Here is a 26886-nt window from a genome sequence, read left to right on the forward strand (position 1 = left end):
AAGAAAGAAAGAAAGAAAGAAAGAAAAAAGAAAAGAAAGAAAGAAGAAAGAAAGAAGAGAGAGAGAAAGAAAAAAGGAAAGAAAGAAGAAAGAAAGAAAAGAAAAAAGAAAAGAAGAAAGAAGAGAAAGAAAGAAGAAAGAAAGAAAAGAAAGAAGGAAGAAGAAAGGAGGAAAGAAAGAAGAAAGAGAAAAAGAAAGAAAAAGAAAGAAAGAAAGAGTAAGAAAGTAAGGAAAGAAAGAAAGAATGAAAAAAAGAAAGAAGAGAGAGAAAGAAAGAAAAAAGAAAGAAGGAAAGAAAGAAAGATGAAAGAGAAAGAAAGAAAGAAAGAAAGAAAGAAAGAAAGAAAGAAAGAAAGAAAAGAAGAAGAAAGAAAGAAAGAAGAAGAAAGAACGAAAGAAGAGAAAGAAAGAAAAAAGAAAGAAGGAAAGAGAAAGAGAGAAAGAAGAAAGAAAAGAAGAAAGAAAGAAAGAAAGAAAGAAAGAAGAAGAAAGAGAAAGAAAGAAGAAGAAAGAAAGAAAGAAAGAAAGAAAGAAAGAAAGAAAAGAAAGAAAGAGAAGAAAGAAAGAAAGAAAGAAAGAAAGAAAATTGCACACTGCTAAACTGAGCTCCATCCCTAGCATCCCATATGGTCCCCCAAACACCATCAGAAGTAATCCTGCTTTTTTTTTCCTTCCTGGGAGCTGAGCTGGGAGGTCCTGCCAGCATGGCGTTTGGCAGCCCTCCGCCATGCCTAAGGCTGCTTTAACCAGGCCTAGGAAGGGGGTGCGGGACATGGGTCACAATAGGTTCTGGCATTAGTACTTATCAGGGAAGTTTCCTTATTAAACCTGTCCATTGCAAACATTATGAGAAATATACGGATATCATTGTGTTTCATCTGCTAGTCATTTTCATTATACATTATACATGTGCTCCTTTTATTCCTTTACTCTCTCACTCCCATCTCTTGTTACCACACATTTAACCATTTTCAGTACTAATGATTTTTTTTTTTTTTTTGGCCAAGGTGGATTATGTATCTTTCACAGTAATTTTTGGGTGGAGTCTGAAGCTTCAGCAGGCAATGCGTCAAGGCAAGGTTTCATGCTGTAGGCTTTTTGGCCAAGATAAGGTGAAGATGCAGCCTCGGTCGCCCCCCACAGCCTTCTCTCTCTTTCCTCCCCGTCCCAGGGTTATTCCTGGACCCTGCTCAGGGTCCCAGCAAGTGGGTTCCAGTGAGGTACAATTTAAAAGAGACCCCAGGTTTTCCTTGGTCATGCAAGGGGCTGGGAGGGGACTGCTGAACTCTCAACTTCCAGCAATTAGGAAGCAAAAGCCTCTCAGGGAGTCGGAAGCTTCAGCAGGCAACAAGTGGAGGACATGGTTCCATGCTCTCTTCGCTTGTCCAATCACAGACCAAAGTGGTGTCTTGGAAACACCCCCCTCCCTCTTGACTATTTCTAAAACATAAAAGGGTCACGTGTATCTCCTTTGTATATCTCAGATGTATTCCCTTAACATCTATAACTCTTTTAGAATATCCTCATATAATGACAATTTTGCCCACTGGATTTGTTATTTGATTGTTTGATTTTCCCCCTTTGAGATCTGTTTTATAAGCAATACTGGTAGAAGAGTATCGCTGTATAGATTTCATGTTTGTATCAAGTTACGGGGAATGTTGAACTCTATTTGTCAGCCCCCAGATGCATCAACAATATCTTGTGGCATTGCTTCTCTTTTGCATAGGCACATTGAAATGGGGAATTAATACATATGCAAACAAGTTCTTATCTAATAGAGATGGGGACACAAATTTGGTAATGTAATTAGGCCTTTTACCCTGAACATTGGCATAATGATTTGGCTCAGGCCTCAGAAGAATGGGCATCGCCCACACACACCTGAACAATGGATACCATCTATGGAAACAACCACAATTGTCTTCAATATTACCAGGATCCAAGCCTCTACCAGGGAAGACCTACCACTGCTTTGGCAGTGACTTACTCCAAAGAGTGCTCCCAACACCCAGATGTCTTCAGCAACAGTCTGCATGCAGGGCAGATTGCTCTGCATTTAATGGTATGCTGAAACTAGAGGATGCTCCACATCAGCCTGACATTGATGAAAGAAATGCACAGAATCCAGAGTCTTTAAATATAAGAATCTGATACCAACAACAGCTAAAGTGTGAAAAAGTTTCACCGGGACCTTGACAATGACTGGAGTTGGACGGACTGGTTTGCCTGGAACCCAGAGTCTGTCTTATGCCAATAAACTGAGGTGAGGCCTTTTTAGTAATCAGGTCAAGAATTTTTTTCCATTTTCCCCATTTTTCTGGACCTATGCAAACAACAGCGATTGCTACTATCACACCTTTACTTTTTTTTACTTTTATCCTTTAAGGAAAAAAAATACAACTTACTGAACTTAAAAACAATTGTAGTAGAATGCCTGTCTCGAATACAGGCAGGGGATGGGAAGGGGGAAGAGGGTAATGTTATACTGGTGAAGGGGGGTGTTCTGTTATGACTGTAACCCAAATATGATCATGTTACTTTAAAAATATATTAAAAAAAAAAGAATGAATGAGGGAACTGGAAAACCTGTCTTGAGTACAGGTGGGGGGGTGGGATGGAAGGAGATTTGGGACATTGGTGGTGAGAATGTTGCACTGGAGATGGGGTTGTTCTTTACATGACTGAAACCTAATCACAATCATATTTGTAATCAAGATGTTTAAATAAATAAAATATTAAAAAAAAAAGAAGTAATCCTGAGTGCAGAACCAGGAGTAGCCCTTGAGCATTGCTGGGTGTGGTCTCAAATAAAATGAAACAAAACAAATAATTCTGATGATTGGGAAATGAAACGTTTTGACTGAAGGGATTAGTTCATTCTCTTCTTTCTTTTGATTATCTCAAATATCATGCTTACTTTTCAAGGAGCTTGGGGATAATCCCAGGAGACTTCCTAGAGAAGGTCACATTGTGCTTCTGCAAAATGTCCGCAAGTGCACACTGACTCACATTAATGGGGAAACAACTGAAGAAAGGATCAGGGAGAAGAGCAGGAGATGTCCCATTTGCTGCTCCAAATCCATTCCTCGTTTTTCTCCACTAGGCTCTGTGTCCTGGGAGATGACCCATATAGCCGGCACCAACAGACTTTCTTGCCCTAAAATTTTCAACTGGGTTCAGCCCAGGGAAAGGACCAGTAAGAAAATGTGGTGCTTTGAAATTCTCATTCATCCTCTCTGCCAGGTCACAGTTGATTGGCTGCATTGCTCTAGGGAAAGCCACAGCCCGGAGGAGAGTGATCACAGGTATTGCACCATCTCTTAATGCTTTTGCTAAACTCTGCCCACTGCTTTGTAAATAGCTCCAGTGTTAAGCTCTCCTCAAATTATCCACTTTGAGTGTGCCATCTGTTTCCTGCCAGGTCTCCGACAGTGTGTTTGATGAATGGGTATTAGTTCAGACGAGCTGGAGCATGAAGTGTGTGTGTGGTGAAACAGTACAGCATCGTGTTGGAACAGTAGGTTGAGTGCAGACATCCAGAGTCCAGCTGACAATGGAAACCTGAGAAGGTTTTAGAGCAGGAATGGATGTGCTTGAAGCAAACTCACTTGGGAATTGGTCTAGAAACTGGAGAAGGGTCACCAGATAGAAGTGGATCAGCATTACAAGTACAGAAAGACAACAGTCATGGAGCCAGAGAGATAGCATGGAGCTAAGGCTTTTGCCTTTCATGCAGAAGGTCATTGGTTTGAATCCCGGCATCCCATATGGTCCCCCGAGCCTGCCAGGAGTGATTTCTGAACGTGGAGCCAGGAGTAACCCCTGAGCACTGCCGAGTGTGACCCAAAAACCAAAACAGAAAACCAAAACAAAAAAAAAACAAAAAAAAAGAAAGACAACAGTCATTATCGGACTGGCAAAGATCCCAGGGTTTGACAGACCAGCCAGTGTGTCCATGAAGATGGGGAGGAGTTCAGGGAGAAGGCCAAAGGTCTGGGTCCCCTCTACTTGCCTGAAGTCACTGAAATGGCCTGTACACCACTGAGGTTCCCCCATCCCATGCAAAAAATAAGAACTGAGAAGAGGGGCTGGAGTGGTGGCGCAAGCAGTAAGGCGTCTGCCTTGTGCACGCTAACCTAGGACGGACCGTGTTTCGATCCCCCAGCGTCCCATGTGGTTCCCCAAGTTAGGAGCGATTTCTGAGCAAATAGCCAGGAATAAGCCCTGCGCTTCACTGGGTGTGGCAAAAACAAACAAACAAATAAAAGAACTGGAAAGAATAGCATTCTCAGACATTGCTAGTAAGTATGTTGATACATTTATTGTGAAGACAATGAATAGTATTTACTGGTATATGCTTTATACTCAGGGATCACTCCTGACAGGCTTGGGTGACAGTACAGGGTGCCAGGTATTGAAGCTGGTCGGCTGTGTGCAAGACAATACTATCACTGCTCCATTCAGCAATTCCACTTCTAGGTAATCAGCCTACAGATAATATTGCACCACATGTGTGCTAAATAGATTACGCATAAGACTACTCGATGCAATGTTTTTTTAGTGTCTCAAGATGGGAAACATCCTAAATGTCCACCATTTAGAGGCTGCTAAAGTTTGACACCTTTCACATATAAGAATACTATACCACAGTTAAAGAAAGGAGAAATTTTGTATGAACCAAGTATATTACCAAGTATATAGTGTTCATGGCAGACTGCAAGGCAAATGCCTTAACCCCTATATTATCTCTCCAGCCCTTACTAGCATATTCTTGCAGGGAAGATCTAGTAAAAAACAATTATCAGCTTGTATTTTTTTGAAAATGTGATACTTCTCCCTCATATTTGAGAGATATGATTCCTGAGACCAGAGAAATAATGTACTTGCCTTGCATGTGGCTGACCCTGGTTCAATTTCTGGCAGCACATATGCCCACCCCTCCCCATCCCCAACAGCAATGATCCCTGAGCAGAGTCAATAGTAAGCCCTGAGGGGCCAGAGCCATGGCACAGCGGTAGGGCCTTGCCTTGCAAGCGGCTGACCTAGAATGGACCTCGGTTTGATTCCCTGGCGTCCCTAGGATCCCCCAAGCCAGGAGTGATTTCTGAGCGCATAGCCAGGAGTAACCTCTGAGTGTCACCGGATGTGGCCCAAAAACCAAAAAAAAAAAAAAAAAAAAAGAGTAAGCCCTGAGCACAGTTTAATGTAACAGAAAAGAGGAAGGAAGGAAGGAAGGAAGGAAGGAAGGAAGGAAGGAAGGAAGGAAGGAAGGAAGGAAGGAAGGAAGGAAGGAAGGAAGGAAGGAAGGAAGGAAGGAAGGAAGGAGAGAGGGTGTCAGAAAAACAGCAAGAGAAAGAGAGAGAGAGAGAGAGAGAGAGAGAGAGAGAGAGAGAGAGAGAGAGAGAGAGAGAGAGAGAGAGAGAGAGAGAGAGAGAGAGAGAGAGAAACCAAAGGCTAGAGCAATAGCACAGCAGGGAGAGCATTTGCCTTGCATGCAGCCTACTCAGATTGTATCCCCAGCAGCTCATATGGTCCTCTGAGTAAGGTCAGGAGTGAGTGATTCCTGAGTGCCATGAGTATGACCCAAAAAAATAACAACAGCAACTAAAGAGAAAGGAAGGGAAAGAGGGAGAGGTCAAAATGATAGTACAATGGGTAAGCTGCCTTGCATGCAACAGACCCAAGTTTGATCCCTGACACACATACGATCCCGAGTCGGCCAGTAGTCCCTGAGAAAACAGCCATATCTGGCCCCAAAACCAAAATATATAAATTAAGTTAAAGGTAGGTAAAGAGGGGCTGGAGAGATAGCACAGCAGTAGGGCATATGCCTTGCAAGTGGCCGACCCAGGCCAACTGTGGTTCGAATCCCGGCATCCCATATGGTCCCAAGCCTGCCAGGAGTGATTTCTGAGCCAGGAGTAACCCGAGTGCCACTGGGTGTGGCCCCAAAACAAAAACAAACAAACAAAAAAGTTTAGGTAAAGAAAGCCAGCCCATTTCTTTATTAATTTTTTTATTTTTTTTTCAGGCCACACCCGTTTGATGCTCAGGGGTTACTCCTGGCTAAGTGCTCAGAAATTGCCCCTGGCTTGGGGGGACCATATGGGACTGCGGTCCTTCCTTGGCTAGCACTTGCAAGGCAGACACCTTATCTCTAGTGCCACCTCTCCAGCCCCTCTTTATTATTTTTTTTAATAGGAGAAGAAAACAGTTAATAGTGTGACTAGTTTTGAGTTGGAGTGAAACTTTTATTGTTTTTGTTTTGGGGCCACATTCAGGGGTACTCAGGGCATATTCTGCACTCAGGGATCACTCCTGGTAGGCTGCGGAGACCATTTGGAATACCAAGGATCAAACCCAGGTGGACCATGTGCAAGGAAAGCACCCTACTCATTGTATTATTGCTTTGGCCCCTGGGAGTGAATCTTTTAAATTATATGTAATTTAGGTGTTCAGCTTCTGTGATACTAGAATAATTGCTATGGTGTATATAAAAACATGTATTGCCTTATAACATTAGCTATACAAAGTCGCATCTTGCTAGGCTTGCTTATTTCTGCTTGATTAAGAAAATTTAAACTAAGCTGTTTTGCACAAATAATGCTTTAGGAACAGAACTTCAGCATTCGAACTTAGAAACACATTGCACTTTCTCTTATTCATATGGAGCTGAGGTTCCGGAGTGATACTTTATAATTATATAAGGCTATACTCACCCTACTTAATATAGCTCAAGTTTAATAAACCTTGATTGCTTGACTAATGTGCAAATGTGTTGCTTTTTCATAGTTATCCTAATGAAATTATATGGTCATTATACATTTAGTGCTATTTTCCCTCATTGCATTGAACATTATCATTACATTTGCATAATAAAAACAAATTATTTTAATCAATGTTTTAAATGCAAGCATATGATTTTAAAGTAGGTTTGGATTTGTTTTGTTTGCTTGCTTTGGGGCTTGGGGGCTATGTTCAGCTAGGTTCTGGGCTTCTAGCTCTGTATTCTCAGGGGATCATGTTGAACTATCTTTCTAATACATGGTCTTATTTTGTTGGTTAAAAAAAAATAGAGGGGCCAAAGAGATAGCTTGGAGGTAGGATATTTGTTTTCTTTGCACGCAGAAGGATGGTGGTTCGAATCCTGGCATCCCATATGGTCCCCCGGGCCTGCCAGGAGCAATTTCTGAGCCTAGAGCCAGGAGTAACCTCCTGAGGGCTGCTCGGTGTGACCCAAAAAACAAAGAAACGAGCCCGGAGAGATAGCCAGTGGTGTTTGCCTTGCAAGCAGCCGATCCAGGACCAAAGGTGGTTGGTTCTAATCCTGGTGTCCCATATGATCCCCCGTGCCTGCCAGGAGCTATTTCTGAGCAGCCAGCCAGGAGTAACCCCTGAGCACTGCCAGGTGTGGCCCAAAAACCAAAAAAAAAACAAAAAAAAAAAACAAAGAAACAAAAATTTTAAAAAATCAATAGAATTGAAGCAATAGTATAGAAAGTAAGGTGCTTGCCTTGCATGCAACCAACTCAGCTTCGATTCCCAGTACCACATATGGGTCGGATCTCTCAAGGGAGTGATCCCTGACTCAAAGCCAGGAGTAAACCTTTACTGTCACTAGGTGTGATTGCCCTCCTCAAAAAAAAAAAAAAAAAAAAAAATCAATCATCAATCATGAGGGCTCAGGGGGAGTTGACCAGGCTGAGCACATGTTTTGCATACAGGAAGTTCGGGTTCCATACTGGCACCGAGTGCCCCCCAATACTTCAGTGGCTGAAGCACTTGCTTTGATGGTGTGAAATAAAGCTCAATCCTTAGTGATCCTGCATGCAAGCCTGACCTTAGAAGCTCTGTTCTCTGATATTTGAGGGGGTGGGAGGTACTCTAGGGTTACTCCTAACTCTGTGCTCAAATATTAATCCTGGCAATGTTCGGGGGACCATATCGGATGCTGGGGATCAAACCTGGACTAGCCATGAGCAAAGCAACCCTCCTGGTGAGTATGCACACAACCTGATGGGCAACCCCAAATATGTGCGTAACCTTGGTCATCACAATCAAGAGACAGAGATGTGGGCAGGGAGGTTTGAGGCCCTGAGTCTGACCCTTGCCACTACATGGCCCCCTCAGTGCTCTCTGGGTGTAACTTAAGAGGCCCCGAGTACCAGTGGGTATGATCTTGGTTTCCTTCAGAACCACTGGGCCCAACAAGCATCACATTGCAATGTCCAGCTCTGAACTACCTTGCCCAGGTGGCCAAATATTGCTGGGAGTGGACTTCTGGGAGCTTACTCCCTCCCTGACAGGTAAACAAACAGCAGGGAAAGGAAGAAAATCAGGTCCACTGAGTTTAGGGAAACTAATCAGATCTAACTTGTGGCTGCAAGATTTGAGGGAACAGATGGATGAGCACGATCTGGTGAAATTGGAACTGCTAGAATCTGGAATCTGATTTGACTAAAGGGCCAGCTTGTGTTTGCTTTGCTTTGTTTCCCCCCAACCCAGGACTTCCTCTTCAAGGTTGTTACCATGGTGGCTATGACTGAAGAGCTTGTGGTGTTTGCACATTTAGTTGCGATGCCCACCTGTCACTCATCGGGGGTGCTGCGCACACTTACCCGCTCCTTTGGCATTTCTTTGGTGCTCAGAGTTTCATGACAGCACGTGCTAGGGATCATTTCGAGGCTCACAGGTGCTTGCCGAGGACTGAACTTCCTAAACATGGTATTTGCACATCTTCTTAGTCGGGGTGCCTGCAAGGAGTTTAATGCCCAGCAACATTTATGTTCCCCCAAACCACCAGCAGTGATCCCTAAGCACAAAACCGTAAATAAGCCTTGAGCACAGCCAGAAAGATTGGGGTTAAAGATAAGGAGCTACTGCTATCATCAAAGACTAGTTCTTCTTCTTTGTATTACTTCTTTCCAGAAGTAAAATTAATGACTTCTTAGAGATGTGACAACAGGACTCTTTTTGTTTTATTTTTGAACCACACCTGGCAGTGAACAGAGTTCCTCTCCTAGAGGGTTTGGGGGACTATGTCAGAGATGGAACCCAGGCAAGTGCTCTGTTCTGCATTATCTCTCCAACCTGTGTTCTACTTTTGTTACAGTGCTTAGACTGAACCCAGCACTCTACCATCGAGCTGTATCACCAGCCAACACAGCTACTCTATTTGCTTTGTGTGTTGGGCCATATCCAGCAGTGTTTGAGGGATCTGGCAGTGCTGGGGATCAAATCCAAGCCACCTCCATTCAATGTTTGTGCTTCAATCCTTTGAATTATCTCCCTGGTCTGACACAACTACTTTTTTTTTTTTTTTTGGTTTTTGGGCCACATCCGGCGGTGCTCAGGGGTGACTCCTGGCTGTCTGCTCAGAAATAGCTCCTGGCAGGCACGGGGGACCATTTGGGACACCGGGATTCGAACCAACCACCTTTGGTCCTGGATTGGCTGCTTGCAAGGCAAACGCCACTGTGCTATCTCTCCGGGCCCGACACAACTACTCTTACAGATAACCAGAAGCACAATGAAGGAGCTATAACATTATTCAGTGACATGCAGTAGAAGAGTTTGGGATCTGGTGTTTTGAAAACAGACCAAGGGAACAATAGGGAGCAAGATCCATCAGAGGTGGGTGGGGAGGACAGGCATGAGTGGAGATCTCAAGAAGACAGGCTCGAATAAAGGAAGAGGACCTGTGAAGGTAGCACTCACTGTTTCCCAAATTCTAAGGGCTGTCAAGGGGTGAGAACTGGAAGGCCATTAACTTTGTATTCTGGTGAGGTTAGCAGTTCTAGACATAAAACTGTGACCCTGGAGCCCGGAGAGATAGCACAGCGGCGTTTGCCTTACAAGCAGCCGATCCAGGACCAAAGGTGGTTGGTTCGAATCCCGGTGTCCCATATGGTCCCCCATGCCTGCCAGGAGCTATTTCTGAGCAGCCAGCCAGGAATAACCCCTGAGCAGCACCGGGTGTGGCCCAAAAACCAAAACAAAATAAATAAATAAAAAATAAAAATAAAACAAACAAAAAATAAGGGTGGGGGCTGAAGTGACAGCACAGAGGGTAGGATGTTTGTCTTGAAAGCAGCCAATCTGGGTTCAAGCCCCAGCATCCCATATAGTCCTGGAGCCTGTCAGGAGTAACCTGAGCATCATCGAGTGTGAATCAAAAAAAAAAAAAAAATCGATTTCATGATGTATCTTTTCTGGTTTCTGGGCCACAGCAGTGGGCTCAGGGATTATTTCTGGCTCTGCGCTCAGAAATCACTCTTGGCTAGCTCAAGGGAACATATGGGATACCAGGAACCGAACCCGGATTCATCCTGGGTCAGCTGCATGCAAGGCAAACCACCTATTGCTGTGCTATCGCTCCGGCCCATGATGCATTCGATAACCAGGATTAGTTCCTTTTCCTTCTGTGCATTTTTTTTTTTTTTTTTGGTTTTTTTTTTTGGGCCACACCCGGTGACGCTCAGGGGTTACTCCTGGCTATGCGCTCAGAAGTCGCTCCTGGCTTGGGGGACCATATGGGACGCCGGGGGATCGAACCGCGGTCCGTCTCCTAGGCTAGCGCAGGTAAGGCAGGCACCTTACCTCAAGCGCCACCGCCCGGCCCCTTCTGTGCATTTTTATAAACTGTGACGCTATTACTTATTTTCTAGTCAGCTAATAATTGAGAAAAAACCTATTCACCTCTGCCTAGAGACTAGAATTTAAGTAAGGGTGGGAGAGAGAGCATCAAAGATGTCTCCAGAGAAATGACCAGCGTCACTCCTAACCCTCATGACCAGGTATGCACTCCCCAAATATGTTTAAATAAGTCCATTTCAAAGGTCTTCTTGGCTCTAATGACTGCTTAGTTTTTGGTTTGTTTTTGGGCCACACCTGCCACGGCCCAGGGGTTACTCCTAGCTCTGCACTCAGGAATCATTGCTGGAGGGCTTAGGGGACCATAGGGAGATGCTGAGGATCAGGCCCATTCATGTAAGAGAGAGCTGCTCCTAGATGCTGTACTAAATTCAGCTTCCACAGACAGAAGCGAGTACTGGCTAAAATGTACACTGGGCGGGGCAATGGCACTTTCCTATGTTCTCTCCGTTGCTGACAATTGAGTCCTTCAAGTCTCCTATCCAATGGCATGGGCGTTATGGGAAGCCAAACAAAGATGATCTCGAACCGGCTGTCCTGGGGTAAGCAAAGTACTCGGAAATACCTGAAATCTTGCAGCAGCTTTTATTTGGACAGCTTCGGGTGTATTGCCAGCCCTTCTCCGGATGTTTGCACACATCTCAAAACCCTTCCTTCCCTTAGGCCCTGGAGGTCACAGATACAAGTTAACACCAAAAGACACCGAGTGAAACCTAAACCAGCAAAGTCAGGTGGGGAGCTAGTGTGTAGGGGGGCTGGAGAGGGACACAGAAAGCCGCAGCGGTCTCCAATATCTACCCGAAGCCACAGCACACGGAGGGGGTTGGCCCTTTGACAGCTGCAGCGGGAATGGTACAAGCCAGCAGAGCGGACGTCTCCCCCAAATCCTCCAGGACGGAGAAATTCAGGGACTAGCAGATCCGCTCCCCTGGTATAGGCTGAGCCAGGTCCCGCTTTTGGGCTTCGATCGGTGCTCCCGGAGCCTATCAGAAAGTGCCAGAGACTGCCAGGCGATTTCAATTAGGGGGCCCCAAGTTCCCATTGCACTCCCCAGGCCCTCTGTGACTAAGTAAATCAGTGAGAGGCGAAGTAGGGCGTGTAAGCGCCTCCAGGGGTTCTGTTTTTTTCTTTATAGCAGCATCAACGTAGTCAAAGCTCCTGGTGTCGGCGCGGCCATTCGTTGTATTTATTACATGGGCCCTCAAGTCTTCAATGGAAGTGCAAGTCACGGGACAGCATCTGGCCGTCCACTCAGTCCGACGGGAGCTCGCGCTCGTCCTCGGGCAGGACGCTCCAGTTGGGGGACGGGGCGTCGCGGGCCAGCCAGTTGAAGTCGTCCACCTGGTCCCAGTGGTTCCGGGCGCGGTCGAGGCCGGAGCCCGCGAAGTCGGCGTCCAGGCCGGGGTAGGTCCAGGCGAAGGGCGCGACGCGGATGCCGCGGCAGTCCTCCACCACGGCCCTGCTGGTGACGTGCAGGAAGAGGCGCGTGTCGGCCGAGGCGTGCGCGCGGAGCTGCTGGCAGGCCACGGCCACCAGGCAGTCGCTGCAGTCCTGCAGGAACACCGACGTGGACACGGGCCCGCAGAGCACGGTGCAGCGGCGGGCGCGGCTCAGGCGCAGGCTGTTGGGGTTCCCGCGCAGCCGGACGCTGCAGTCCGTCAGCTCGCTCAGCACGACGGGGCGCTGCCGCAGCTCCTCGGGGCCCAGGTGCAGGCGCTGCGCCCGCAGGCCGGAGAAGCCGCAGGCGTCGGGGGCGTCGAGGGCGAGGCGGGCGAGGGGGCCCGCGGGGCTGGGGCCGGGCTCGCTGGGGGCCTCGCCGGGGGCCGCCGCCGCCTCCCGCCTGCGGCTCCGGAAGGTGAAGCGCGGCCGGGGGCGCAGCTCGCGGCGCCGCTCGGCCAGTGCGGCCTGCAGCCCGGCCAGCGCCTCCTGCGCCTGCCGCACGTCGTAGGCCGCCACGAAGCGCAGCGCGTCGTTGACCAGCTTCTGCAGCGCCTGCAGCCGCGCGCCCGCCGCCTCCAGCCGCGCCTCCGCCTCCGCCTCCGTCTCCGTCTCGGCCTCGCCGCCCCGCAGCAGCGCCTCCGCCGCCGCGCGCTCGCGGGCGAAGGCGGCCGCGAAGAAGTCGCGCTTCTCCTCCGCCACCTCCTGGGCCCGCCGGCTCTGCTTCCGCCGCTCCGCCTCCTGCAGCCGCTCCTGCTCGCGCTTCTGCAGCCGCTCCGGCACCGGCCTCCGCGCCCGCGGGGACTCCGCGTCCTGCCCGTTCCTCTCGGCGGCGGCGGCGTCCATCTTAAGACGCCCGGCTTTCTCCTCAGGCCGCGCGCGCTGCCACCCAAAGAGCCGCTTCCCGCCAACGCCGCCGCGATGACGCCACGCAGCCTCGTTCCGCTTCTCCTCGCTCATTGGCTCCTCGGGAGACCTCGGGGGCGGAGTCCCATTGGCTCCCATGGGCTCTTCGACAGCCACAGGGGGCGTGGCCAAAAGAGGGGCGGAGAGACGACCGGCGCGGTAGGGGAGGGAGGAAGCTCCTTTTTATTTTTTTTCCTCCTTGTAAAGGGGCCGGACTGTAAAGCGGCGCAGCCTCGTTCCGGTGCTCCTCGCCCATTGGCTCCTCGGCAGCCCTCGGGGGCGGAGCCCAAAGGAGGGCGTGGTCACGGGGCGCGGGGTGGGGCGGGGCGGGCGGCGCTGAGGGGAGGAGAGACGACGCAGCTGCTTCCTGGTGGAGGCAGGCGGGGTGGGGGAGGGGCGCCCGTCTCTCTTTTTTTTTTTTCCTCTTAAAGGGGCAGGACGCTCCATCCGGGCCTGTGGGGTGAGTTGCGGCGGCGGCCGCTGCACATGTGGGTTTGTTTATCAGGACGAGGTTCGACGCGCGCGGGCCGCCCCTCCCCCCCGGCGGGCCCGAGGGGGCGGTGGGGGAGGGGCGGGCGGGGGAGGGGACGGGTCGCGGCGCGGGAGCCGGCGGGTGGGGGCGGGGAGCCTCGGGAAGGAAGCCGGGCTCGGGCCGCGGCCACAGCTGGCGCAGCTGGCACAGCTGGCTGGGGAGCGGTTGGCGTGGCGCTCCGGGTGGGTCTGGTCGTTCCGCTTTCGTTTTCCGCCTGCTTCCCGCCACGCCTTGCCCCGTCCCTCCGCTCGCCCCCAACACCTGCGCCCACCCTGCACCCCACCCGGGTTGGGGGTCCCTGCTGAAGCCCCTCGGGCAGCTCTGGCTGAGGGCGGGAGAGCGCGGAGGAAACCTGGGCTCCTCCTCCCCACAGTCGCCTTCCCAGGGCGTCGGGGTGGGGCCGAGGGGAGGCTAAGGAACCCAAACATTTTTGGAGGGCCGCTTTGTATTTATCGGGGGGCCCTAATACGGCTGCAGCCGGAGCTCTTCCTCTTCCTCCCGTCCACTCCCTTGTCCCACAGCCACTCTGCGGCCTCCCTCGGGGTGCGCACCGCCGGCCGCTCTGGGCTGACCACCCCCGGCCCTAGGAAGCGTCTGCGCCCTTTTGGGGGGCCGGAGCGAAGGGAGGGATCTGTCGCCGGAAGGGAGTGCGGCGGCCTCGGAGCCCGGAGCGGCCTGGGGTGCCCGTCCGCCTGTCCTCCCTCCCCGCCGGGCCAGCCCCGGGCTGTGGGGAGGCCTTGAGGCGTCCAGCGTTCAGAATTGGGGGTCTGGCCGCCTGCGAACCCGTCCCCTGCCATGGCCCTGCCAGCCCTGCCGGCGGATGCCAAATAAAAGGGAAAAAAGAGGGGAGGAGCCTGGAGAATGAAGTGGGCCCCAGGTTTCCGCAGCTCACTCACGCTCCTCCTTGCCTTCCCATTGAACCCCAAGTCAAACCACTAAAACGTCGATTTTCCCCCTGCTGAAAATCAGCACAGGCCTTGAATCCTCCATGGGGATTGGCAGATTCTCCATGGGGAGGGCTGCTGAGGGTCAGGTGAGCCTCTTGCACCGGATAGAAATGGGGTGCTGCAGTTCCCAGGCTGTCATTTTCGGTCTCTGTGCCTTGAGCTAGCTAGAGGAGGCTTTGGGATGATCGATTGTTTTTGCTTTTATTTATTTATTTTGGTTTTTGGGTCACACCCGGCAGCGCCCAGGGCTTCCTCCTGGCTCTAAGCTCAGAAATCGCTCCTGGCAGGCACAAGGGGGGGATCCTATGGGATGCCATATGGGATTCTTACACGAAAGGCAAACGCCCTATCTCCATGCTATCTTTCCGGCTGGTTATCTCGCCCAGGTCACGAAGGGGAGCTGCTTTATTTTGTGCAGCGTTGATTTCATCAGGGAAGCCTTAGGGAAGGCTCCTTTGGCCAGAGGGGAAAACCTGACCTGCTTCCCTGAAAAAGAGCAATAGTTGAACTTGTCCTAGACACATTAAGACAGTAATTTGTTTCTCGTCCAAAAGGATGTGAAGTGTGCCACTGGAGTGAGGTAGCATTTTGTTATTAGCCATACTGAATTTTTCTGTGGGTGGTTAGGGTATTCCAATCAGAAGTGTAATAGAATGTCTTCAGCTCCTTTGAAGAATTTCATTTCTGGAGCCAGAGCTATAACAGGTAGGGTAAGTTTACAGAAGGTAGGGTAAGCTTGCCATGCGCACAGCTGACCTGGGTTTCATCCTGAGATCACATATGAATCCCTGAACCTGCCAGGGGTGGTGATTCCTGAGTAACGCCCAGAGCATTACTGGGTGGCCCCAAAATTAAAACACTAGTTTTTATTTTCTTACATTTCTGCCCTTTAATAGGTTTTGGAAGACTCCAGTTGATTTTGCAGGTTTCTGAACATTTTAATAAACTTGGCAAAAGTTTTGTGAGCAATAGAGGGCAGAAATAGGTAGTCTCTGGGCTTGGAGACTGGCTAGGACTGAGTGGAAATGATAGGGATCAGAGGTATGATCAGGATGGCTTGATGGGCCATTTCTTTGTAGCCTCAAGCAAGTTAAGGCAGGTGAGCTAGGCATGGATGTGGTATTTTGTTCTGAATTTCATCTTTCTGACATTTGAGATAGACCATTTAGTGTGCATCCTTGAAATGGATCCCACTCCTTAGAGGTAAGTGCCTGTTCTGAAGGCCACAGAGGATGATATATCTCAACATAAATGTCCCAAAAGCCAAGTTTAGACTCTGTATGTAAATTTCTTAGGAAACTAGAGAGTTAACAATGGTCTGGAACATTTTCCATCTGGATTTGTTTCCAGAATGCAGCCAGGTATGTATGGCCCAAAAAACATAAGTGGAGTGATAGTACAGCATTTAGGACTTTTGTCTTACACGTGGTAGTGTGGGTTCAAGCCCCAGTATCCCATGTTTCCCCTAAACACCACCAGAAGTAATTCCAGAGTGTAGAACCAGGAGTAATCTCTGAGCATCGCCAAGTATGCCCCCCCACAAGAAGAATCCAAACCAATAGCATATGTTAAATAGACAATGTATCTAATTAATGTGTTCCTGATCACTTTTTCCTCCCCCTCTATCATTTTGTTAGAAAAAATAAAACTGATTCATTAGTCATTTCCCACAGTCTGGATTTTGCTGATTGCAGTTCTGTTCTGTGCTAGCTAGATTTTAAAGATTTGATTTGGTGTATGGATGCATTATGCAGTGTTCAGGGCTTAGTCCTGATTCTGTGCTCTGGGATCATTCCTGGTGATGTTCAGAGGACCATATGTAGTGCCAAGGATTGAACCAGGGTCAGCTGCACGCAAGGCAAGAATCTTAACCCATATCTCCCTCCAGCCCCTTTGTTGATATTTTCCATGACATGAATTGATACTACCTGTGTAGTGAAAAGCTCATAGGAAATCAATAGCCAAGGAGCAAAAAAGCCTTTAAGAAAAACTGAAGTTTTGGGGTAGATTTAGACACCCAGAATAGGCCTGTGCCATGGTTGGGAATTGTCAGGGACTCTGCAAGGGGAGATGCCAACACACTTAGGCAAAGAACCAGGCCCAATTTCTAGTTTCTCTAGGCCAAAGGGAAGGTTCCCTGTGCATCTCCCAGTCATCTTGGAAAAGAAAGACTTTAAAACTAACCTGAAATACCTTTGGTTTGCCAGGTTCCAAGTTACCTACCTTGGCAACTCAGGTGGCTTATCTGATAGAAAAACAATAAATGCTGACAACTATGATGAGGCCCTTATTCCCCGTGTGAAGGTTCCAGATTGGTCTGGGAAACAGATCAGGAGCAGGTCCTTCTTGTTCCCCCTGACTTTCTTCTACCCTTTAGCACCCTTTACTTCTCTGAAACTGTTTTCATTGTAGTACACTTAATGCCTGGCCCAGACTGGACCCCTTCATTTTAATTCCTTTTTAGTTGGTTTGTTTTTTCTTGTTTTGTTTTTGGGACACATCCAGCTATTCTCACAGCTACTCCTTCTGGCTCTTCATTTCGTGATCACTCCTGATGGGCCAAGAATACAATATGGGCTGGGGGCCGGGTAGGTGGCGCTGGAGGTAAGGTGCCTGCCTTGCAAGCGCTAGCCAGGGAAGGACCGCGGTTCGATCCCCCGGCGTCCCATAGGGTCCCCCCAAGCCAGGGGCGATTTCTGAGCACATAGCCAGGAGTAACCCCTGAGTGTCAAACGGGTGTGGCCCAAAAACCAAAAAAAAAAAAAAAAAAGAATACAATATGGGGAGATTGAACCCATGTCATTTGCATGCAAAGTAAAGGTCTTACCTGCTGCTCCCCAAAATTTGGTTTGATTTTTCAGTGGTTGGGGATCTAACTGAGGCTTTCCACATCCAAGTCCTCTGCTTTACCACTGAGACACATCCTTGTGTGCATTTAGTTTTTGTCTGAAATCTATTTAGTCTCCCAAGCAGTTCTGGGAACTGAGGGGGAGGCACGGGCACTTGTGGAGCTCAGTGGGACAGTTCAGTAGATGGGCCACTTTGTTGAAGGTCACGTGGGCCACCCCAGTCATGCTTAGGGACCTCCAGAACTCCATGGTGGCATTCCAGGAATCGCATTTTGGAGCTATGTCAATGGCACCTGAAATGGCCAGTTTGAGCAAGCAAAGCCTTTAGGCTGGCAAGGTGAGAGTAGACGGATACGGAGCCAGCTCCTCCAGAGAAGGCCTCAGGAAGCCAATAGTCACACAAACGTGTCAAATAGTAACAGTGACCACTGACCAGTGTTGCAGAGGAAAGAGCCTGGGGGCCACTGGCTGATGGAAGGTTTGACTTTTCTGGGAGGTCAGTGAAGGCTCTGAGGAGGAAGAGAGACTGCTGAGAGAATCTTCTGGCAGTGTGGGCTCAGTCCCTGGTGAATTTTTGGTTTTTAACTTTCTTTTTTTTGGGGGGGTCATACCCGATAGCATTCAGGGCTTTTTTTAATTAAAATTTGGGGGGCCATATCCTGCAGTGCTGAGGGTTTACTCCTGGCCCCACACTCAGGAATTACTCCTGGTAGTGCTTGAGAAACTATGTGGGATGCTGGGAATCAAACCAAGGTTGAGCATATGCAAGGCAAGAGCCTTACCTTCTGTACTATCTCTTTGGCCCCCCCGGTGATTTTTTGGAGAGCTGGGTCAGAAGGGGGTTGTGGGTAGGCATAGGGAAATGGGATGGGGTGGGGTGTGATTGCAGGTGGCAAAAGTCTGATGGGGAATGGTCTAGGCAGGGACTCTGCGGATGGAAGGAAGGTGCATTTTGGTTTTCAGAACACATAGGGGGTACAGGAAAGGTTTCCCTTAGAAAGCAAGAAACCCAAAATACAAGGTTAAGGATTAGCCTTAGCCAGGAGAAGGAATGTTTTCTCTATTACAGTATTGTCTGAACATTGACACAAATTTTCTAAGACAGTGAGACTTTGTGGCCTCAGTTCTTAATATCAGATGTGTCAACCACATTTGAAACAAAAGCTTTAAGAAACAATAACTGTGCATACTGGGCATTAGGTCCCCTGACTTTTTTTTTTATCTTTTAACTGGAAGTTCATGTCCTTTGGTCCACATCTCCCCATTTCCTTTTTTTTTTATTGTTGTTTGTTTTTTGGCCACACCCTGACATGCTCAGGGCTCACTCCTGTGCTCACTCCTGTTTCTGAGCACAGAGACCACTCCTGGCAGGGATTGGGGGACCAACCATATGTGGTGCTGGAGACTGAATCCAGGTCAGCTGTGTGCAAGGCAAGTGTCCTGCCCACTCTACTATTGCTCAGACCTTGTCTTTCCATTTCTTCCTCCTCCCCAAAATCTCTTATCTCCTACCTCTGGTAACCACCAATCTACTCTTTTCTTTTTTGGGGGTACCCCCTGTTGTGCTTAGGGTTTACTCCTCGCTGCATACTAAGATCACTCCTGGCAGACTTGGATGCCTGATGCAGAGCCAGGGATCAAATCTGGGTAGGCTGTGTACAAAGCAAGTTCTTAACCTGCTGTACTAGCTCCCTACCTCTATTACTTTTTGGTTTAGGGGCCACATTTGGTCAGTGGCCAGGAGTTACTTATGATTATGTGTTTGGTGGTTGCTTCTGGTGGTGCTTGAGATCATGTGGTGCTGGTGATTGAACCCTGGGCTGCTGTGTACAAAGAATGAGCTTCAGCCTTTGAGCCTTCTCCCCTGCCTTATGAGTCCAAGCTTTTATGATGCCCTTATCTGCCCTGACTCCCAGGACATTCACCACCCTCTGCAGGAAAGAATAGCCCCTCATTTCCCAAGGCTCTCTGCAGGGTCTCTGTCTCTCTGTCTCTGTCTCTCCCCCACATTTCCCAAGGCTGTCTGCAAGATCTCTCCTCTCCTCTCCCTTCCCTTCCCCTCCCCCTCCCTCTTCTCTCTTCCCTTTGCCTCCTCTTTTTTTTTGTTTTGTTTTGTTTTTTCAGGCCACACCCGTTTGATGCTCAGGGGTTACTCCTGGCTAAGCGCTCAGAAATTGCCCCTGGCTTGGGGGGACCATATGGGACGCCGGGGGATCGGACTGTGTCCTTCCTTGGCTAGCGCTTGCAAGGCAGACACCTTACCTCTAGCGCCACCTCGCCGGACCCTCCCTTCCCCTCCTCTCCTTTCCCCTCCACTCTTCTCCCCTCCCCTCCCCTCCTCTCTTCTACCCTATCTTCCCCTCCCCTCCCCTATCCTACCCCATTCCAAATCCTTAGCGTCAATGTTAGCCCTTCCCAACCAGCACAGGTTCCTCCCACCATGGCCACTTCTGGCCCTCTACACTCTGGAGCACCCGCTCATTGTTATCTATTGTTCAGCAGTGGCTCTTGTGTGTGTGTGTGTGTGTGTGTGTGTGTGTGTGTGTCCCCAGTTCCCCAGAGTCAGTATCAGACACCTGAGCTAGATGCACATGGCAAGCAGAGAAAGGTTTCAAAGCCACAGTGTATGCACTGTAATGCAGAGTGACCAGCCTGAGTGATTGGAGGTCCCAAGACTTATTTCAAAGCCTCTTTCAGGGGTTACTCTTGGTCCTGTGCTCAGGGATCACACCTAGCCATGCTCAGGAGATCGAATCCAAGTTGGCCGTGTACAAGGCAAATGCCTTATCTAATGATCTTTCTGGCTTTTATAGGTTTTTTTGTTTGTTTTGTATTTGGACTACACCTGGCAGTTTTCAGGGCTTACTCCTGGTTCTGTTTGAATATCTCCCTTGGAGTGCTCAGGGGACCACATGGGGTGCTGGGGATTAAACCCAGGCTGGCTGTATGCAAGGCAAGTGCCCAACCCGCTGTACTATCACTGCAGCCCCACCTTTTTGGAGCTTGCCTTTTCCATGGACAAGATTCCTGGGAGCTATTGGTGGTCTCCCTTTCTCGACCTTCTGTCTTCATCGAATGTTTGGGAGGGCCAGGTCCATCCCAGTAGCAGCTGAATGAAAGGACCTGGCCTTTCTATTGTCCTTTCATTACCTCTGTGTATTTTGCCTGTGCAATTAGTGCTTTCTTGGCGAGGGCCAGGTCTGGGCTGGTTGTTGGGTAAGTGACAGACTTTTGGTGAGCCTGCAGATGGGCACCTTCAGCTCACAAACTCAGTGAACTAGATGCATAATTGTAAGTAGTACTGTCCCCTCTCTGCTGTATCACTGGACTGCGGGAAATTGTTGGTGCTGAGATCAATGATGTATCCTGACTCAGTATGAGAACCAGAGAATGGGGCTGGGTTGGAGTGTTTTAGTAAATGAAGCTGAATTCTAAGTAGGGAATGATGTTTAACCAGCTAAGACACACACACACACACACACACACACACACACACACACACACACACACACACACACACACACACACACACACACACCGACAGTGAGTGTTCAAGGCCTACTTCTGATTCTATGCTCAGGGATCTCTCCTGGCAGGGCTCCTGAACCATTTCCAGAAGAAAGCCCCAAGTGGCCCCTACTCAAACACCCTAAAGCTATGTTTCTCCACTACTCAGCATGCCTCCTAACTAGGTGCCTCGGAAGAAGTCCCATCTGAGCAGGAAAACATTTCTTTTCCTTTATGATTTTTTTTCTTTTTGCAAAAGTTTCCATGTTCCTTTTTTTGTTTAAATTCTAGGTTAGGGGCCCAGAGAGATAGCACAGCGGTGTTTGCCTTGCAAGCAGCGATCCAGGACCAAAGGTGGTTGGTTTGAATCCTGGTGTCCCATATGGTCCCCCGTGCCTGCCAGGAGCTATTTCTGAGCAGACAGCCAGGAGTAACCCCTGAGCAACGCCGGGTGTGGCCCCAAAACCAAAAAAAAAAAAAAAAATTCTAGGTTAGCAGAGACTTTTCTTTTCTTTTCTTTTCTTTTTTATTCTGCCCCCTCCCCGCAGAGACTTTTCTTAACCATAAGGGAAATGGGAGGGGAAAGTGAACTAATTAACCTTCACTTTTTGGAAGTTATTGTATAAGTGTTCATACATTTCCTTTGTTCATACATTTGTGGTACCCATGTACTCTTGGCACATTTAAATAAGATTATTTGGGGACTAAAATGAGGTCCCAGGCATCAAACCCAGGTTGGCTGAATGCAAGGCAAAATACCTTACCCACTGTACTTTCTCCCTGAACCTTGTCTTTCTCTTTTAAATTCATTTGTATCTTACTTCCTCCCTTCTCTTCATTGTTACAATGATCTGGATTCATACCATTGGTTGTGCTTTGCAGGAGGTGACATATGTTGTCATATATGATTACCCAAACAGGGGTCTCAAACTCAATTTACCTGGGGGCCGCAGGAGGCAAAGTCGGCAGTAAGCCTTGAACATTGGGGGTGTGTGACCCAAACAACTAAAACAAAACAAACAAAACAAAAAATGATTCCTCTAGGGCAGGGCCACAAAATGTTGTACGGAGGGCCGCAAACGGCCCACGGGCTGCGAGTTTGAGACCCCTGCCCAAGCACCACCAGGGGTGATTCTTGCTGTAAAGCCAGGAGTAACCCCTGGGTAATCCAGAAAGAAAAAATATATATAAAAGTCTTCCAGTTTCCTGGGCCAGGGAGAGTTCCGTGGGTTGAGCTCATGTGTTAGGGGCAGCCAGGTTCTCTCCCTGGGGGAAGTTGCCAAGCATGTGCTTCCACTCATGTGCCTCCTTGGCTCCACCTGCAGTGGCTGGAATTCTGAGTCAGTGGTTGTAATACTGAGCCTTGTCCTTCTGCCAGGTGCACAGGGAATCTGAAAGGACAGGACGCTATAGCCCAGAGACTGCCACCTGCAATCATAAATTTGTACCCCTAGGGTCTGGGCAGCATCCTGGTATTTAGGGTCTGGTCTCCCTTTGAGTAGCCTATGCAGCATCTTCAGCAGTTGGACCTTTGCAGTGAAATAGTGTTTGATTGTTGTTGGGTCACACCCAAAAATGCTCAGGACAGACTACTGGCTTGTGTTCATGGCTCTTTCCTAGCAGGGTTTGGAGGATTCAGCTCTAAACCCTGTAGTATCTCTGCAGCATCTCCATTGTGGTTTATTTCCTGTTTGTTTTTGAGGCCACACCTGGTGGTGCTCAGGGCTTATGCCTAGTTGTGCTTAAGGTTCCATATTGGATATCAGGGATCAAACACAGGTCTGCCTACCGCACACTGCGAGCGCCCTGCCTGCTGTACTCTCTCTCCAGCATGTACAGTGATATATATTTAAAAACTCCAGGGGCCAAGGAAATAGCTCAAAGGGCTGAAGCACATGCCTTTGCATGCACGAGGCCCCAAGTTTCATCTCCAGCACTGAATTATGTCCCAGCCCATAAGGGTGAATCTGGGGGTTCCAAGCACTGTGGCTCCAACACTGCATTTCCATGTTCCACTCATCATGTCCAGACCAAGCACTAGACACCTGCTTCGCAGGAGGCCAGATGTCAAACTTAGAATTCCACACAGTAGTGGTGTTATGTAAGGAGGAACAGGATGGTTTGTCAATGCCCAGAATCCGGCATTGGCAAGGCCAAGCGTTCTGGGAGTGACCACTGTACCCTACACTCACACCCAGCTGTGACAGATTCCCCAGGGACAGAGCAACTAGGGTTGTAAACCACTGTGTTAGGGAAACTAAGGCACATTGAAACTGGAGGTAGGAATCAGATTTGAACTTAGACCACCTCCCCACAACCTCTCTTGCCCCCTTCAAGACCAAGACCCGGGCTGGAGAGATAGCATGAAAGTAAGGCATGTACCTTGCATGCAGAAGGACAGTGGTTCGAATCCTGGCATCTCATATGGTCCCTCGAGCCTGCCAGGAGCCATTTCTGAGCATAGAGCTAGGAGTAATCCCTGAGTGCTGCCAGGTGTGACCCAAAAGCCAAAAAACAAAACAAAACAAAAACAACCAAAAACAGCAACAACAACAATAACAACAAAAAAAAAGACCAACACCCATTTGGAAGGATTTTTTGGTTGTGGGTTTTTTTTTTTGGTTGTTTTGTATTTTTTGTTTGTTTACTTTTGGGGCCATACCTGCCTGTGCTGAGGGCTTACTCCCGATTCTGTTCAGGGATCACTCCTGGGGAGTGATGCTGGGGATCGAACTTCAGTGGGCCACATGCAGTGTACGCACCCACAGTCTGTCCTACCTCTCCAGCCCCTATTTGGAAATTTTAGGTTAATCTTGAAGACACTGGGAGCTCCTGAACAATTGCAGCAGGGTGATGACAGGATCCGATTATCTTTCTTGTAACAAAGGCTCAATCTGGATGCTCCACACACGTAGAGTAAAAGAGAGTGGAAGGAAACTGCAGTGAGGGGTGAGAAGAGGGGAAGAAGAGGAAATGTCTGAAGTTCAGCAGGAGACCAGAGGGACCGAGGAGAACAGGAGGGCGAGTGGTTCAAGTGGTCAAAGCTTGAGGTGATCTCAGCACCTGAGACGGGGAACTGGAGAAACAGGTTCCAGAGAGAGAGCTGTTGGATCCTTTTGGGACCTGCTGCTGGCAACTTAGTTCCACAGCCCGTCATCCTCTGCTTTCTCTTCTCTTCATGACAGGGCACCTGCCTCTTTCGAGACCTGCTCCACACACCTCCTGTTCTGGGAAGTTTGCCTGCACTCTCCTGGGGTGAGTGTTTATGAGACTGTGAAGTCGGTATCTGTTTACAGATTTTTTTGTGCAGCTTGGGCTTCTGCAGGTCGGGATTGATTCTATTCTATGCTGTAGCCTTTGCACAGTGCCTGGAGGTATAGCTGAAGTGCCCCGTAAATGCTTCCTCAGTTGATGATTCATCGATGAGGGTTTGGGTTGGAAGCAAAACGTCTCTTAGGACTATGATTACAAATGGATTGGGGTGTGGGGATGTCCTTAGAAAACGAGGATCTGCTGGGTTTGGAGTGATAATACAGTGTAAAGTGCTTGCTTTGCATGCAAGCAACTGGAGTTTGATCCCTGGCATCCCCTTACGATCCCCTAAGAACCTCTGGAAGTGATTCCTAAGTGTAGAGCCAGGAGTAAGCCCTGAGCATCACTGGGTATAGCTCAAAAACTAAAAAGGAAAGAAAGAAAATTAGGACGTCTTGTATGTAAAAAGCTCTGGATTTAATTCCTGCTAGTACATGCACCACAGTAGCCCCAGAACACCCCTGGGTGTGACCCCAGTTTTTTGTTTTTTAGTTTTTGGTTTTTGGGCCACACCTGGTGATGCTCAGGGGTTACTCCTGGCTATGCGCTCAGAAGTTGCTCCTGGCTTGGGGGACCATATGGGACGCTGGGGGATCAAACCTTGGTCCATCCTAGGCTAGCGCTGGCAAGGCAGACACCTTACCTCTAGCGCCACCATGCTGGCCCCAGTTTTTTTATTTTTTAATAATGTCTTTATTTAAACATCGTGATTACAAACATGATTGTAATTGGGTTTCAGTCATACAAAGAACACCCCCCCTTTCACCAGTGCAACATTACCACCACCACTGCCCCCGATCTCCCTCCACGCCCACCCTCTGCCTGTATTTGAGACAGGATTTCTACATCCCTCACTCATTAACATTGTCATGGTAGTTATTAGTGTAGTTATTTCTCTAACGGCACCACTACTCTTTGTGGTGAGCTTCATATCGTGAGCTGGTCTTTCCAGCTCTCATCTTTGGGCATTATTACAATAATGTCTTATTTTTCTTAAAGCCCAAAGATCAGTGAGAGTATTGTGTGTGTCTCTCTCCCTCTGGCTTATTTCACTCACCATAACAGTTTCCATGTACATACATGTATAGGAAAATTTCATGATTTCATCTCTCCTGACGGCTGCATAATATTCCATTGTGTACATATACCACACTTTATTTAGCCATTCATCTGTTGAAGGGCATCTTGGTTGTTTCTAGAGTCTGGCTATTGTAAATAGCGCTGCAATGAATATAGGTGTGAGGAAGGGATTTTTGAATTATATTTTTTTGTTCCTAGGGTATATCCCTAGGAGTAGTATAGCTGGATCATATGGGAGCTCAATTTCCAGTTTTTTTGTTTTGTTTTTTGTTTTTTGGGCCACACCCGTTTGATGCTCAGGGGTTACTCCTGGCTATGTGCTCAGAAGTTGCTCCTGGCTTGGGGGACCATATGGGACACCGGGGGATCGAACCGCGGTCCGTCCAAGGTTAGCGCAGGCAAGGCAGGCACCTTACCTTTAGCGCCACCGCCCGGCCCCTAATTTCCAGTTTTTTGAGGAATCTCCATATTGTTTTCCATAAGGGATGGACTAGGTGGCATTTCCACCAGCAGTGAATGAGAGTTCCTTTCTCTCCACATCCCCGGCAGCAGTGATTGTTCTTGTTCTTTGTGATGTGTGCCAGTCTCTGTGGCGTAAGATGGCACCTCGTTGTTTGGATTTGCATCTCTCTGATGATTAATGTTGTGGAACATTTTTTCATGTGCCTTTTGGCCATTTGTATTTCTTCGTTGACAAAGTGTTTGTTCAGTTCTTCCCATTTTTTGATGAGGTTAGATATATTTTCTTGTTAAATTTTGTCAGTACCTTGTATATCTTAGATATTAACCCTTTGTCTGATGGGTATTGGGTGAATCTTTTTTTCCCATTCTGTGGGTAGCTTTTGTATCCTAGGCACTATTTCCTTTGAGATGCAGAAGTTTCTCAGCTTAATATAGTCCCATTTGTTTATCTCTGCTTCCACTTGTTTGGAGAGTGCTGTTTCCTCCTTGAAGATTATTTTAGTCTCAATGTCATAGAACGTTTTACCTACCTATGGTTTTATATACCTTATGGTTTCGGGTCTGATATCAAGGTCTTTAAGATCAATGACCTTTGTTCATCAAGATCAATGGACCTTTGTGCATTGATCCCAGCTTTTAAAAAAGGGAGGGGCTGGAGCAATAGCACAATGGATAGGAAACTTGCCTTATTTATTGCTGATCCAGGTTCATTTCCCAGTATCCCATCTGGTCATCTAAGCACCACCAAGAATGATTCCTGAATGCAAAGCCAGGTATAGCCCCTGAGCATTACTGAGTATAGACGCCCCCCCCCCCCCGATCAATAACAAAGAAATAAATTTCAAAAATATTTTAAGAGTAAGAAAAATCCCTCCATCCCTTCCTTTCTTCCTTCCCCACACAAGCAATGCTCATAGATAACTCCTAGATCTGGCTCAGGGATCATATGTGGTGCCCTTGATTGAACCACGATCAGCTACTTTAATCCATGTATTCTCTCTCCAGGAAAGCACTGTTGTTGTTGTTGGTGGTGGTGGTGGTGGTGGTGGTGTGAAGAGGGGTTGGGCACTATCTAAAACTATGGTTTTATGCTCAGAATACCCTAAACCACGTTGAAGATTCAACTTGGGTCAGCTGCACACAAGGCAAATGCGGTGTACTGTTTCTCTAGACCAGGGGTGGCGAACAAGTTCGACAC

General features: G+C 48.4%; 1 protein-coding gene across 1 annotated transcript; it reads right to left on the reverse strand.

Moving 5' to 3' along the window:
• Window positions 1–11907: 11907 nt before the first annotated feature.
• TBCC (tubulin folding cofactor C) lies at window positions 11908–14328 on the reverse strand. Its single transcript, XM_049765207.1, has 4 exons — window positions 14001–14328; window positions 13549–13856; window positions 13216–13366; window positions 11908–13103 (listed from the first exon to the last, which is right to left on the reverse strand). The coding sequence occupies exons 1-4, from the start codon at window positions 14326–14328 to the stop codon at window positions 11908–11910; spliced, it is 1983 nt and encodes a 660-aa protein (XP_049621164.1).
• Between the last annotated feature and the right edge of the window lie 12558 nt (window positions 14329–26886).

Source organism: Suncus etruscus, chromosome 18 (assembly GCF_024139225.1).
Source record: "Suncus etruscus isolate mSunEtr1 chromosome 18, mSunEtr1.pri.cur, whole genome shotgun sequence".
Taxonomy (NCBI): domain Eukaryota; kingdom Metazoa; phylum Chordata; class Mammalia; order Eulipotyphla; family Soricidae; genus Suncus; species Suncus etruscus.

What these genes read in the sequence shown, in the direction of transcription:
- TBCC (XM_049765207.1), bottom strand. Translation starts at nt 14,328, where the DNA reads ATGGCAGGGGACGGGTTCGCAGGCGGCCAGACCCCCAATTCTGAACGC. An exon ending in GAAGAGCTCCGGCTGCAGCC is followed by an intron (nt 13,857 to 14,000) that starts GTATTAGGGCCC and finishes TCCCGCCCTCAG; the next exon opens with CCAGAGCTGCCCGAGGGGCT. An exon ending in CTCCCCCACCGCCCCCTCGG is followed by an intron (nt 13,367 to 13,548) that starts GCCCGCCGGGGG and finishes TGCCTCCACCAG; the next exon opens with GAAGCAGCTGCGTCGTCTCT.